Source organism: Rosa chinensis, chromosome 2, assembly GCF_002994745.2.
Source record: "Rosa chinensis cultivar Old Blush chromosome 2, RchiOBHm-V2, whole genome shotgun sequence".
NCBI classification, from domain to species: Eukaryota; Viridiplantae; Streptophyta; class Magnoliopsida; order Rosales; family Rosaceae; genus Rosa; species Rosa chinensis.
Genome location: NC_037089.1, coordinates 62,683,371 through 62,698,876, shown reverse-complemented (window position 1 = coordinate 62,698,876; position 15,506 = coordinate 62,683,371). Strand labels below are relative to the sequence as shown.

Below are 15,506 nucleotides of genomic sequence, written 5' to 3'. Positions count from 1 at the left end.
CTGTCCTATATATATCACTCTCTAGGTCACCCAAAAACAGCAACAAACCCAACTCTTTTCTCCAGTCTCAGCGGCGCAGGCCAAAACAAGAACAACTATGGCGGCTGAGATGAGCAAAAAGCGAAATGTCCTACCACCGATGAAACACGCACTAAGGTTAATTTCTTTGATTCTTTTGCTTTTCATTTTTGAACAAAAATTTTTGGGATCTGATTCATTTTGTGATACAGTTTGTTGCTGATGGAGTCTTCTCTAGTTGCTGACGAGAGAGGCTAGCATCGGATGGCTGCTCGGTTGAGGTTATGCCGGTGCCGACCTGGATCATCGTTAGGGCCACTCGGACTCGGTAAAGTTTGACCCTTTGTTAAATGTTGAGCTTTTCAGTTTAAAAGGTATTGGATTTAATCCTTATGCCTCTGCTTGAAAAAGGGAAGAAACTTATTTCATGTTTATCTGCCTGTTTAGATTTTGTGAAATAATTAATATAATCTTGTGTTCTTGATCGTTTGGTAAGAACTGTATAATGACCTTATGATTAAATGAACTATAAAAAGAAACAAAGAAATGCTTCCTTACATGGACTATAAGCTCTCTAATAAATATACAGTTAGATTTAGCATTCAGTTACACTTCCCCTTACCTACAATAATGGGCCAAGAGGATCCTCAAGAATGCTGACATTGTATGTTTGGAGTTTTTTAGTTTTTTTTGAACTGATTAATAGTTCTTAAAGTTCGGGAACTCCTACATTTTATAATGTCTTATCCACAACGTTGCCCCTCACTTTCTAAGGAGCTCGTGCACTCTTCACCAGTTGATGTTTTTACATCTCTATGTCTATTCATTTTGAGATATTATGCATCATTTATTACTGTGGAAGTATGCATTAGTTGTTTAATACTCTTTCCCTCTACAACATATTTCTTAGCATTCAGTTATTTTTTCCTGTACCTATAATAATGGGCCAAGGGATTCTCAAGAATGCTGACATTGTATGTTGGAGTTTTATAGTTTTTTTTTAACTGATTAATAGTTCTTAAAGTTCGGGAACTCCTACATTTTCATAGCATTCCTGTCTTATCCCTCCAGCAAAGTTTGCATCACTTTCTAAAAGTATTCCCATTAGTCTGGTAACACCCACATCAATGTAAAATGAACTGCATTGGTTTTCAAATACACTTGCTTGTATCATTATTATCCCTCCAGCAAAGTTTGCCTCACTTTCTAAAAGTATTCCCATTAGTCTGGTAACACCCACATCAATGTAAAATGAACTGCATTGGTTTTCAAATACGCTTGCTTGTATCATTATTAGCATTCAGTAACATTTCCCCATACCCATAATCATGGGCTAAGAGGATTCTCAAGAATGCTGACATTAATTGTTGGAGTTTTTAGTTTTTTTTGAACTAATAAATAGTTCTTAAAGTTCGGGAACTCCTACATTTTCATAATATTCCTATCTTATCTCTCCAACCAAGGTTGCTCTCGCTTTCTGAAAGAATTCCATTAATTTGGTAACACCCATTAACCTGTCAATGTGAAATGAAATGCAGTGGTTGTCTAATGCAGTTGTCTATATCATTTTTATTAGCATTCAGTAACATTTCCCCATACCCATGATCATGGGTTAAGAGGATTCTCAAGAATGCTGACATTGTATGCTGGAGTTTTTTAGTTTTTTATTAACTGATTAATAGTTCTTAAAGTTCGGGGACTCCTACATTTTCTTAATATTCCTGTCTTGTATCTCCAACCAAGTCTGCTCACTTTTCCATTAGTTTGATAACACTCATTAACCGGTCACTGTAAAATGAAATGCATTTGTTGTCTTTTATACTTGTCTATGTATCATTGTTATTAGCATTCAGTAACATTTCCCCATACCCATGATCTTTGTATATGTTTCTTATGCCTTGATAAACTGTTTTTCAGGTTCTTGAGATTAAGGTGAAGATCATACTTGATTGGGATCCAAAGGGTAAGTAAGGCCGTACGACACCTTTTCCTGATATGTTCACCATTCACCAACCGTAGGAGGAAGGGTACATCAGGCCCTCAGTCTTGGCAATGGAAATACCAATAGAAGTGCCTTAAGTGCCGGTTGTGGTCGCCACCCAGATTTCTTTATTCTCAAATCGCAATCTTTAGTTTTCAGTGTTGTTGTGTCAGAGACAGCAATATGTACTGTTAGGATACTGGATTTTTTCTTGTCATTGAAGCATTATTTGATTTTTATTTTTGTAAATGAGTCTCTAATTACTTAAATTACCTTGCACCTTTTGTGTAGTCATTCATACATTTGGAGAGGGTACCATCTCTGTATACTTGGTAATTGGGTATACTTTCTAACAATTGATCCGACATAAAATTTAGGACCAAACCTATAAACTTAAGAAGCATGCGTCACTTGACCAAGTAGAATACTTCGTTTGAAATTGTTTCGCTTTAAAAAAAAATCAGGTTTTGTTTAAAATTTTAGATTTTATTGTGTTTGGTAAATAAATAAAAAGCAAGTTTAATTGAAAGTTATAAGTCACTGACAGCAGATTTTAAAAGCAGTCCAGAGGTTGCTTGTAGAGTGGATCAAAATAGGTTATGTAGTTATTTTATGTACTGACAGCACTTTTAAAAATATTATTTATCAAACATGAAATTATTTTAATTCACAGCTGATTATTCTCACAAAATAGCAGCAATATTTTTTTTTTTAAGTCACAGCAATCTCAAACCAGCCCTAACTTGTGGTGCAATTCCGCTTCTATATTTCAAAGGTTGTCTACATGTAAATGGTATACCCCATCATACTTACTTAGATAAGATGTTTGCTACTGTTGGAACATTGATTTAGTTGGTACAACATTTCTCGGCAATGTCCCCGAAGATCATTTGGTTTCTACAAAAGAGGATGGCGAGAGGATTCCAACCCTGTAGTCGGGGATTAGACGAGTTGTCATTCCTGTTTGGTAATGCATTTTAGATTAATGATGAACAACTAGATAGGGCTCTCCAAAAACTACCCGTGATTGTATGTCTTTTTTTTTTTTAATAGAAATGACAATTTTTATTAGGCCTCGTCAACGGGCCGGGTCAGGCCGGGCTTTATTGTAAATCGAAAGATCAAAGCTCGTCCATATAAAGCGGGCTTTGCGGGCTTTTTCGGGACGGGCCTTGTGGGCTTTATTTATAATAAATATTTAAAGACACTAATTTTTTTTATAAATCTATATTTATATATCATACATTCCAAAGAGCAACTTCTATCAATTCAAAGAAAGTGGGAAAACCGACCGTTGGATGTGATTATTACAATAAATTATGCTTGTGGTTAAAAATTTAGTCAATTTCACCATAGTTTTGAACCCGATCGGATTGGTCAACCGTAGTAATTTGTATGTTTTCTTGGTTGACCGATGGCATAACGACCGTGAAACATGCTTATTTTTTTACATCACTTTTGTAAATATTTCATCGATAGATGTGCGTGGACATAAGATAAAAATTTCAATTTTAATTACACATACATTGGTCTATACCAATTTGGCTCCTAAAATTATATAACTTATATAATGCATTTAAATTGTTGAGGTTCATTCTAAAGCAAACATGAAGTGGAAAATGAATTTGGAGAAACCAACCGCTCGATGGAGAGATTGTAGTGTTTTATGGTGGTTGTAAAATTTTAGCAAATTTGGTTCTCGTTTCGAATTCGATCAACTAGGTCAAACTTAGTTACTCTTATAAACTAATGTTTATATATCATACACTCTAAAGAGCAACCTTTATCAATTCAAAGAAAATGGAAAAACCAACCGTTGGATATGATTATTACAATAAATTATGACTGTGATAAAAAATTTAGCCAATTTCACCATATTTTCGAATCCGATCGAATTGGTCAACCGTCGTCACTTGTGTGTTTTCTTAATTGACCGATGACACAACGACCGCGAAACGTACTTATTTTTTCACATCACGTATGTTAATATTTCATAGATGGATGTGCGTGAACATAAAATAAAAACTTTAATTTTAATTACAAAGACATTAGCCTATACCAATTTGCCTCCTAAAGTTGTATAACTTATACAATATTGCATTTAAATTGTTGAGGTTCATTCTAAAACAAACATGAAGTGAAAAATGAATTTGGAGAAACCAACCGCTCGATGGAGAGATTGTAATGTTTTATGGTGGTTGTAAAAATTCCAGCCAATTTAGTTCTCGTTTCGAATTCGATAAACTAGGTTACTCTTATAAACCTATATTTATATATCATATACTCCAAAGGGTAACCTCTATCAATTCAAATAAAATGGAAAAACCGACCATTGGATGAGATTATTATAATAAATGATAAGTGTGGTAAAAAATTTAGCTAATTTCACCATATTTTCCAATCCGATCGAATCGGTCAACCGTAGTCATGACATGTAAAATATATATGCACATATTATATATAGAAGTATGAGAGCGTCCAATTTCACCATAAGCCAAATTACAACAAATTCATACTCACACAAAGAGACACACACACACACACACACACATATAATGATGATGTGGCACACTGAATATTTCCAAATATATGTGCTAGGCCTTCTAGATTCCTGTCAAAACTGAACTGCCTGCACTTAAATTGCCATAACTCCTTCTAGAAAAGTCGGAATAGCAAACCATAAAATTTTTCAGAAACTAGACACATGGGGCTTTCCGTGAATATAGGGTACAACTCCTAATTCTATCCGAGAAGCTCCCAGTAATTCAGCGAAGTTTGGTTCTAGACATGAACTTGTAAAAGATGTTGCAGATTCCCATCGAAGTAGAACTACCTTCACCTAAATTGCCATAACTCCTTCTAGAAAAGTCGGAATCGCAAACCGTTAAATTTCTCAGAAACTAGAAACATGGGGCTTTCCGTGCATATATGGTACAACTCTTAATTCCATCCAAGCTGTTTTCAGTGATTCAGCGAAGTTAGGTGTTCTGCACAACAGTTTATGTGTTGCAGATTCTCATTCAATCTGAACTTCCTTCACTTAAATTGCCATAACTCCTTCTAGAAAAGTCAGAATTGCAAACCATAAAATTCCTCAAAAACTAGACACATGGGGCTTTCCGTGCATATATGGTACAGCTCCTAATTCCGTTTGAGCAGTTCCCAGTAATTCAGCGAAGTTAGGTATTTTGCACAACAATTTCTGTGTTATTTATATAATATTGCACAACAGTTTCTGTGTTATTTATATAATCTTTTTTGTTTGCGGGCTTTCGACTGGCTGACCCACTACCCACTGGCTGGCTTTTTGACAGGCCGGCGGGCCTCAATCGACCCACTTGATCCGCGGGCTTTTTGATGAGGCCTAATTTTTATCCTCACTTCACTCATCCTAGAATAAATCGTTGGAGGAAAAATCGGGTCGAAGAGGAGGAAAGGATAGGGGGAGAGGAGAGAGAAAACTCAGTAAGTTTCCGAAAATGGAAACTTACCACAATACTTTCCACCTTTTATAGAAACTTACTATGAACAGTAACTTTCGTATACGAACTCCAATATTTACTTACCACATATGCACGCGCTCGGTTTAACGTCCTATACAACTTTCATGAATAACATTTTCTCAAATTTTGACCCAACCAAAAAGTCAACTTTTAGGGCCACTACAAGAACTGAAACGACAGTAAAAGTGAAAATAAAGATCGTTTACCGTCCAAATGACTAGTAAACCGGTGAATTCAGGTTCGGGACGTTATAATGATCATAAAATAAAAACTTCAATTTTAATTACAAAGATATTGACCTATATCAATTTGCCTCCTAAAGTTGTATAACTTATACATTGCATTTAAATTGTTGAGGTTCATCCTAAAACAAACATGAAGTGAAAAATGAATTTGGAGAAACCAACAGCTAAATGGAAAGATTGTAATGTTTTATGGTGGTTGTAAAAATTTCAGCCAATTTAGTTCTCGTTTCGAATTCGAGCAACTAGGTCAAACTTAGTTACTCTTATAAACCTATATTTATATATCATACACTCCAAAGGGTAACTAACCTCTATCAATTCAAATAAAATGGAAAAACCGACCGTTGGATGAGATTATTATAATAAATTTTAAGTGTGGTAAAAAATTTAGCTAATTTCACCATTTTTTCGAATCTGATCGAATCGGTCACCGTAGTCATGACATGTAAAATATATATGCACTTATTTTATATGGAAGTATGAGAACGTCTAATTTCACCATAAGCCAAATTACAACAAATTCACACTCACACAAAGAGACACACACACATTTTTTATCCTCACTTCACTCATCCCATGATGTCAATGAGATTTGAACTTGTAACCTCCACGATATCAGTTATCCAAATAACCAACATGTCACATCTCATTAACCGTATGTCGAATTTTTGTTTTTTGTTTTTGTCACCACTTGTGTGGGCTAGACTAAGACTAGCGTAAAGAAAAGAAAATGGAAAAGAAAATTATCAAAGCACAAAATAGGCTCTCGGACGCCAAGTCCAATTTCTGCACTGGATTTGAAGGAGAGAGTTTGGAGTCCGGAACCGTATGTTAGTCCACACTAAACTAAACACAGCGTACTAAAAAAGCGAGCCAAAAATTACAACACCAATCCGATTGGTTTTGGTTTCCCCTTTCCCATTAAAACCTTCTCCCACAATTTTACCAAACGACTCGTCTCCCCCAACTCACTCCTCTCTCCCTCGCTTTCCTTTGAATCAACTCGGTCGCTACTCACTCAGTCCTATGGTGAGTCCCCCTTCCTCCATAATCTCGCTTCAATTGCGAATTTGTAGTCTTTGGGTACTTATGCATGATAATTTGTTCGGTTTACTTTCTAATTTAGCCTTTAGATAAATGTAGTTTTATGTAATTTCGCTTTTGGGTTTGCTTTCAGTGCTTGGAAATTTTTGAATTGTGGACTGTGTGGGGTGTATATTAGTTTTGAAGGTTTAGTGCGTGGGTTTCAGGTGCATTTTATTGGGTTTTGTTTGAGAAGTATAGAAGTTTACTTTGTTATTTACTTGGTTTGTTTTTGTTTTGTTTTGTTTTATTTCTTTTGGGGTTTCAGTTTGTGTATTTGAGTTGCATGTGGTGGATTTTCCATGGAAGCAGTGTTTGTGGTTGAGGGGAATGATGAAGGGAAGTGTGAGGAGATTGGAGTTGAGAAAAGTAGCTCGTCTTTGTCTTCTCCGAAGCAGATCACCGATCCTGTTGTCTACAAGCTCGTTCGGGTAAGTTTTTAACTAATATGCTGGTGGCAATAGTTCTAAGTGGATAAAATTGAAAGGGGAATTTCTTCTAGTAAAGTGAATTCTAGTTTTATGTGGAAAAGACATGATATTGATAACTAATGGGTGTTCGTTTATACTGATATAGAGTGGGTAGAAGGACTTCTGTCAAGTTTTTAACAGCTATATTGTGTGTCATCACAATTGGAAGCGAGTCAAGCTACCACTCCTTATTGAAAATTAGATAGTGCTGTTAAGAGCGGCTGTGAATTAACTAGCGGGATTGATTGAGTCAGACTTGAGAAAATCATAAAAGAAACACATTGAATGCGGATCATTACAAATATAATTTTCTTCATTGTGAAGCTTTATTTTTTGGAGTTAAATTTATGTTCCTTGGAAGTTGAGAAAGCTGTCCTGTCTTGATCTGTAAACATGATGATATTACTTGGATTAAATATGAGGCTAGCTTAGTTTGGCGGGGTGAAACCCTCTTTGATAAAAGGAGGAAGCTTAAAATGACCTTGCACTTACTAGTATGGATGCTGTTTGTTCATTTTTGATGTTTTCGTTGCCATTTATTTTGTCATCTTTATAATATGGGGCCTTTTATCCGATAGCAGGTTGAAGGTGATGGGAGATTAGTGCCAGCAACAGATGATGAAGTAATGGAGGTTGAGGATTTTCTTGTTGATGAGCAGATCGAATTGCCTGTTGTTATGAGCACGGGAACTGTCGAGTGCATTTCTAATGAATCTTCATCTGGGAAGCCTCAGAAAGAAAGCTCAGAAGGTATACTTTCTGCTGTCACTAATTATTCCAGTTTCCACTGTATTGTTATAGATAGTCTTTGGTATACCATTTATATTCATGTTCTGTTTTCTATGCCTATTTTTCTCCTCACTCTAGTGACTTCGGAGATGTACCAACTGACTTATATTAGAAACTTTGTTAAAATCAAACCTTTTCTGTTTTATATATCATGGCGTTGTTTCTGTAATGGCTTTGTCTGATCAACTGTTCTTGGCCAGGTCTGTCACCTTCAGAGGGTAAAGAAGCTGATGCAAAACTAAGTGCACATCTTGAGGTATTACGTTGGCAATTTGCTTTCTTTAGATATAGATGGATGAGTATTCTTGTTTATGCTGGTAGATTTGTAACGGTTGCAGAAGATAGTGTGTTTCTTTTGAGTATATGATTTTTGGTTCTATCTAATAAATCTACTCAAGTGCTTGGACACGTTCGATGCTATATTTTGAGGACAGTTTATTTATTTCACATGGTTTATGAAGAAGTCTAGTCATCTGACTCAAAACCAATTGGTAATGGATAGAGAAGCTTAAAGCCTTATAAGCTCTTAGACAAATTTTTATGCACAATTCTTGCACTTGCTTATCTGTATGACATTTTTATAATTGTTGCATCTCTTTCCCAACTGGTTTATTTGCTCCTGTAACTTATAGATAATCAGTTTTGATTTTCTTTTTCCATGCATGACCACTAGTATATGCATAGTTTAGGATCCTTCTTGACCTCTAAAATATCTTGTAGTACATCGAGGAGATGTTACAAAGGGCGACAGGAAGAGAGGCTCTGCTTAGCATGTGGATCTCCTGATCATTCTTCTGATTTTATGAATTTAGATATCCAGTATTTTGACCAGCATAGTAAATTGCCTGCTATTGATGAGAATCTGCAATCTGAATTCCTTTGCAGGAAATTGCTCCTTCGTCATCACTGAGCTTAGATGTCAGCCACATTAATGAATCTGAGACAAAAGGGGAGTGCTCAAAACATCCAGATGGACCAATAGAAAGCGTATCATCAGCTTCTGCTGTCTGCACTAGTTCAAAGCGTGATTTTTATGCATCAAACAGGGAGATATGCCTGGACAACCTATCAATTAGAGAACTTCATGAATTATTTAGAGCAACCTTTGGGCGAGAAACTACTGTTAAGGACAAGCTCTGGCTTAAAAGGAGGATCGCGATGGGATTGACTAATTCTTGTGATGTTTCAACCACAACTTTCACTATTATAAATAAGAAATTGGTGAAGAATGGCAAAGACAATAGCTTGCAGAATGCTCATGATATGCACACTGAGGGTTCTGATGTTGGAGCAAAGAATCTTGGGTATGAAGATTCACCAAAAAGCCACAATAGCCAATTAGAAAATCATCAAGTTGTTTCAGCCAAGAGATCGGGAAGCCTTAGTGAAGAAGAATATGGCTGTGAGGATCATACCATGGATCAGAGAGCTGCCAAGAGAGTTCGGAAGCCCACTAAGCGATACATTGAAGAACTTTCTGAAGTGGAATCAAGAGATCATAGCCCAAAAGTGATTAGTTCCGCTAAAACTGCTGGACATGAAGAAACGTCTCCAACATGTTCTGCAAGGCCTCTTAGAAATGTCTCTACAAATGAGAGAACTATTGTCACTAGGTTGGATTCTCTTGGTGGATCTGGGGTTCAGGTTCCTTATGTTTCTCGGGTTCGAAGAAGCCGTCCAAGGAAAAATATTATGGCTCTTATGGTAGGTAAAATCAATATCATACCTAGGCATTGTGATTTTTGCTTTTTATATTGATTATTTAAGTTTGGCTTGGTTGTTTCTTAAGAAGTTATCTCTCTATTTTTTCTTCTGTTTGTCAGCTGACAAGATAAAAAACCAGTTGCCTGATGATACTTTTTTTTTGTCAAGCTATTCTTTTTATCAAAGTTTCTGAGTTTCCTTTGATATCTATAAAATGAATACTTAATAAATAGTAAAACGGGGTACTAGGAAATGATCCATATAGACCATAACTGAAGTGATCTTATTTCAAATGGTAGAATTTCAATCCAAGTGGAATGGGTGTGACAGCTAAACTGGTAAAAGAGACCCTTGCTGTGTGTACTTCTCTTCCAGAGAGTGAGTGTGCAGACAAAGTTTTGAAAGCCAGATCTGCTTCTGAACAGATTAAGCCACTGGTAAGATCTTCGTTGTTTAACTGAATTCAAAGATTATTACTTGTATAATTTGTTTGGCATAAAGCTACTATTGCCTATGCTGTAGGTGATAGTCCCATTGTCTCTAAATTCTCTCCTTCGGTATTAAATTGGTATTCTCTTTCTTCTGAAGGACTAAAGCTTCTGGTAAATAAGTGGGTTCATCTCTATTCCGTAGATAAATAGGCTAGCCTGCAGTTCACCTTCTCTTGTGTTTATGAAGGCAAGATAGGGCATGTATCTTCTGTTTGAGTGTATGTAATGGATAATGGCTTAAGAGGTGTCTTCCGGGAGTAAGGGATCCTTTTTTATTTATTATTTATTTTTTGTTTGGAACTGTTAAGAAAATAGTGGGAGGGATTAGAAGTTGGGACCTCCTATGGCTACTAAATGACTGCCCTGGCCACCAATACTACGGAAGCATTGAGTATATGACAAAATGCAATAGTTTCCTAGAATTATGATATATGGAAAAGAAATACAGTCTGGTCATGTTTCTTATCATATGGTTGGAGAGAATGATTAAGGAGCAGGTAAAAAGGACTTGGTTCGACACTTATGGACATCTTTTTAGGCTTGCAAGCCAAAATAGTTTGGGAATGCTGGATATGTTTCTCATACGCATGTTCTTCAAGTTCTGCACGCTTCACCTCTTGCTGTTGCATGGGGTGATCTTATATTGGAGTTTTCTGATATCACTGCTTTGTATTAATCTTGGGTTGCAATTTATAGTGAGTGATGTATCTCATACCTGTAAATTGATTGCATATTTGGACACTGCTTTAATTACAAACTTGTATCCTGTGTAGTTTGCTGCTGAACCAGAGAAAGACAAGCGGCGCTCTGTAATGAGCACATTCGAGCATGGGAAAAACTTAGGCCTAAAACAGACAGATTCATCTGAGGAGAATTCAGATGATAGTATAGCTGCAGTTCCCACAGTAAAAGGTGGGATGAGAAGGAAACATCATCGAGCTTGGACTCTTGTTGAAGTTATGAAATTAGTCGAGGGTGTCTCTAAGTGTGGCACTGGCAGATGGTCTGAGATCAAAAGGCTTTCATTTGCAACGTTTTCATATCGTACTTCTGTTGATCTCAAGGTATGTATTGGAGTTATGTCAAAAATGGTTAAAATGATAAAATAAAAATAAAAATACTTTAGCCTATTTTAAAATGGTTTCATCTTATCTTGCAGGACAAGTGGAGGAACCTGCTGAAAGCTAGTTTTGCACAAACACCTCCTGATGATGGGGTGAGTATAACTAACGTATTCCTTCCTTCTCCCCATTGGTTGGTTAGGTCAGAAGCGTTTAACTTGGTATCTCCTTTTAATGCATGTTTCTGTGAACTCTTTGGTTAGCCCTAGTTTTGCATTCAAATGTCTTCTCTCAACACACACTGTTCTATAATTTACATTCTTCATCGTTGAGTATATCCATTATTTTCTACTAAAATGACAATACTATTCGGCTATTCCTATTTCTACTCATATATAAGAATTTTGTTTTGCTTATTACAACTTCTGCTACCAAGGGAAGGATTGCTGCTTTATAATGTGTGAAACCTGTTGATAATTTGTGTCTATTGTCCATTATATCATTGCTTTCTTCTTTTGATGTCTATTAATTATGGATTAACTTTGCTTCTTTGGTGGGAAATTATGCAGTCGCGGAAACATGTCGCTGTGCCTATCCCAGCATCAATTTTGTTAAAAGTGAGAGAGCTTGCTGAGATGCACGCACAGGTACCTCCAAATCTAGGGGCGAGCAAGCTGACCGCCAATGTTACTCGAAGTGTGCATCAAACAAGATCAGGCTACTTGTAACACTGTATATAAATTTAGTTATGCGTGTCAAACATGAGGTACTGAGATGTAACCTACTTTAATCTGTTCCATTGCCATATTTGCTTGTTAACACTAAACAGGCTTGATGCTGGTTATGGATTGCAGGCTGTAGGCTTCAACAAGTTCTATACATTTTCTCTGATTATGAGATGTTTCTTTTCTTTATATATGGTATAAGCTTTATTAAAAAAAGAAATATGGTATAAGCTTTAAAAAAAAAAACGGAGGAAAACGACACGGAAGTTTTGGTTTTGCTGAACGCGCCTTACGCGCCCCTCCCAAAACCAAGCCGTTACCTAAAACCTCACACCAATTGACCGCTGTTGACCTTCATCCTTCCCGGCTCCGATTGTCTACCTACCCTTACTGGTGGCGTCGCCGGCCTTTGTATTCTCCGCCCTTCCACCGGGAAGCGGCGGAGCAAGTGACTCTCAAATGCTACAACGAAAACGCACTAAGAAGGGTGGAGATATCTCTTCAGATCTTGAAGCTCTTCGTATGGAGGACCTTGATTCTACTATTAAGGCTACTCCACCTTCCCACTCGGATGCGAGCTATGCTAGCAAGCTCAAAAACCCAGTTGACCGCTACAGTAGGACGATGATGGAGGATTTTGAGCTCACCGATGAGGATTGTATCTACACTCAAGGCAAGCATGGCCAGAATGTCTCCTTCTCAGAGAAGATCCACAACAAACTTGATTATGATTGGCGCTGTGCTGTGGTGGTAAAGCTCATGGGTAAGCCAAACTCTGTTAACACTTTTGATTTCATGCTTAAGGGACTACGAAGGAAGTGGCAAGTCAAAGGGGGCTGGCAGTTGATTGACTTGCCTAATGACTTCTTCATTGTCAAGTTCAATTTGGAGGAAGATATGAATTATGTTCTCTGTGGGGGACCTTGGATCCTGGCTGGGCAGACCTTAATTGTTAGGAAATGGAGACCTGATTTTGACCCTATGACTGAGGTAATTGGAAAAATGGCTTTATGGGTTCGAATATGTGGTCTGCCTGTGAAATATTTTAAGGATTACACTGTGGACAAAATCGGTAGAGTACTTGGTGATGTTGTTAAGATTGATCAGGTCACTATAGGCCAAGCTAGAGGGAAATTTGCCAGAGTCTGTGTTGAAATTGATCTTAATAAGCCTCTTAGGCCTTTTGTGGAAGTGGAATCTGTGGCATATAATGTTATATATGAGGGGATATCTCTGATTTGCTTTGAATGTGGTTGTTATGGACATGCAAAGGATAAGTGCCCCTCTGTTGTGATGGATGCTAATGCTCATTCTCAACCTTCACACACAGTCAACACCACTGATGATCAAACTATGGACTTTACTGGAAAGGATGGTGTGGAGCATGATTTTGGTGGCCCTGTTGACCAGGCAATTGTGCTCAAGGAAGATATGGGTCCTTGGATGCTGATGAGCTATAGGAATAAGAAGAAAAACAATGAGGCCAATGGTTCCAAGAAAAGTGCTAATAAGGGTTCTAGGTTCTCAGTTTTGCAAGATGAGGTTGCTGGTACTGAGGCTGAGCCTGAGACGATTTCTGACAATTCTACCAAGACCTCAACTGCGCCAATTGTGAAACTATGGACTAGCTTCCAAGCGAAGAAGAAGAACCTAAATAAGGCCAATCTTGCCAAATCTGATTTATCTCCGGCTCCTAAAATTGCTGGTATTGGTACTTCTGCATCTAGAAATTTGAAGTCTGATCCTCGAGTACCACTAAAAGATGTTTCTAATGTGGAGAGCAGTAGTGGCTCCAAGTCAGCTATGCAATACCAAAGGAAGTCCAAAGGTACCATCCCTTCTATTGCTAAACACCAACCTACTGTCTTCAAAAAATTATCATTTGAGAATGATGGGAATGTGTTTGGTGATGGTATTTCTGCAATCTTTGGCCATTGTCCTCCTGAGGAGAGGATGTTGGATGATAGGGCTGCTCCATCTTTGACTCAGGCATCTGATTGTTTTGTTGAGAAGACTTTTGCTGATAATAGCAAATTGACTAGTGATGACAACCTGCCTTCCCAAGTTGGGGAAGGTATGGTTGATGCTTAATCTGGGGTTCTCCCTCCTCCCCTCTACCTTTTTTAATGGATAACATCCTTTTTTGGAATGCTCGTGGAGCTGGGAGTGGAAAATTCAGGTCCTCAATTCAGGACTTAGTGAAAATGCATAATGTTGATCTTTTATTTGTGTGTGAGCCTCGTATACAGTTTGATGGGGCAAGGAAATATTTACTTTCCCTTGGTTTTACTGACTATAAAGTGATGGAAGCTAATGGTTTCTCTGGTGGCCTTTGGCTACTTTGGAATAGAAACAAGTATACTATTGACATCATTGATACTACTTTTCAATCCATTTCTGTGAGAGTTGGTTGGAATGGCTTCCAGAGTTGGATGTTAACTGGTATATATGCTAGCCCTTGCAATACTTCTAGAGGTATTTTATGGAGTTACTTAGACAACCTGGCTAATCGTGTTAAGCTTCCTAGTATGATTGTAGGAGACTTTAATGAGCTTTTGTCCTACTCTGACAAGATTGGTGGATCTCAGCACTACAGATTTGGTGGTATGCAAGATTGGGTGAATAGAAATGGCCTAATTGATATGGGCTACCAGGGTGCTGATTATACCTGGAAGAATAATTTTGTTAAAGAAAGGCTTGATAGAGGCTTTTGTTCCTGTGATTGGAGGCTTCTCTTTCCTGATGCTTGTATTTTGCATTTGGCTAGGATGAAATCTGATCACTGCCCTATCATTGTCAAGCTCAACCATTGTAGCAGGGCTACTAGAAGAAATTCTCCCTTTAGGTTTCATGCTATGTGGATGCAGCATGATAGTTATGTGGATATGATCAATGAAACTTGGAACAACTGCCCTGGGGACTTACAGGTTAAGACTACTACTCTTGCCAACTCTCTCAGCATCTGGAATAAAGAAGTTTTTGGTAATATTTTCAAGCAGAAGAGGATTCTTTTGGCTAGAATTTGTGGTATTCAAAGGAGCTTGGGGAGACAAAATATTCCTTTTCTTGTGAACCTTGAGAAAGAGCTGATCCTTCAATATGAGCAAATTAGAGACGCTGAAGCCCTCTTTTGGAGGCAAAAGTCTAGAGATAAGTGGCTTTGCGAGGGGGATAGAAATACTAAATTTTTCATTTAACTACAATGATAAGGAGGAGAAGGAATAAGATTGATGGCCTATTTGATGTTAATGGAGTATGGACTGATAACCCTGCTTCTATGAAGCAAGTTGCTGCTGATTTTTTCAAGAAGTTATTTACTGCTGAAGTTGATCATGACCTGAGATTTCACATTCCCTGGCTGTTCCCTGATATTGATACTCATAATCTTCAACGGATGAATAGGCCTATTTCTGATCATGATGTGCATGATGCTTTG

The 15,506-nt window shown here is 37.4% G+C and overlaps 2 protein-coding genes and 1 long non-coding RNA gene across 4 annotated transcripts; all 3 read left to right on the top strand.

Moving 5' to 3' along the window:
* Window positions 1-2,297, top strand: LOC112188522. The gene is made up of 3 exons (XR_002931464.2): window positions 1-156; window positions 231-346; window positions 1,936-2,297. It is a non-coding gene; the product is annotated as an uncharacterized LOC112188522 (long non-coding RNA).
* Window positions 2,298-6,615: 4,318 nt separating this feature from the next.
* On the top strand, window positions 6,616-12,258 carry LOC112188397. 2 transcript variants are annotated; one of them, XM_024327505.2, is made up of 9 exons: window positions 6,616-6,776; window positions 7,099-7,261; window positions 7,882-8,050; window positions 8,290-8,345; window positions 8,975-9,793; window positions 10,093-10,230; window positions 11,058-11,348; window positions 11,444-11,500; window positions 11,915-12,258. In XM_024327505.2, exons 2-9 carry the CDS (start codon window positions 7,133-7,135, stop codon window positions 12,071-12,073), a joined length of 1,818 nt encoding a protein of 605 aa, XP_024183273.1. In that variant the 5' UTR covers window positions 6,616-6,776; window positions 7,099-7,132; the 3' UTR covers window positions 12,074-12,258. The 2 variants fall into 2 exon arrangements, with proteins under 2 accessions (XP_024183273.1, XP_024183272.1); XM_024327504.2 differs by having other exon boundaries at window positions 7,879-8,050.
* A 1,938-nt stretch (window positions 12,259-14,196) lies between these two features.
* On the top strand, window positions 14,197-15,267 carry LOC112184722. Its single transcript, XM_024322958.1, has one exon. The coding sequence runs from the start codon at window positions 14,197-14,199 to the stop codon at window positions 15,265-15,267; it is 1,071 nt and encodes a 356-aa protein (XP_024178726.1).
* Window positions 15,268-15,506: the final 239 nt, after the last annotated feature.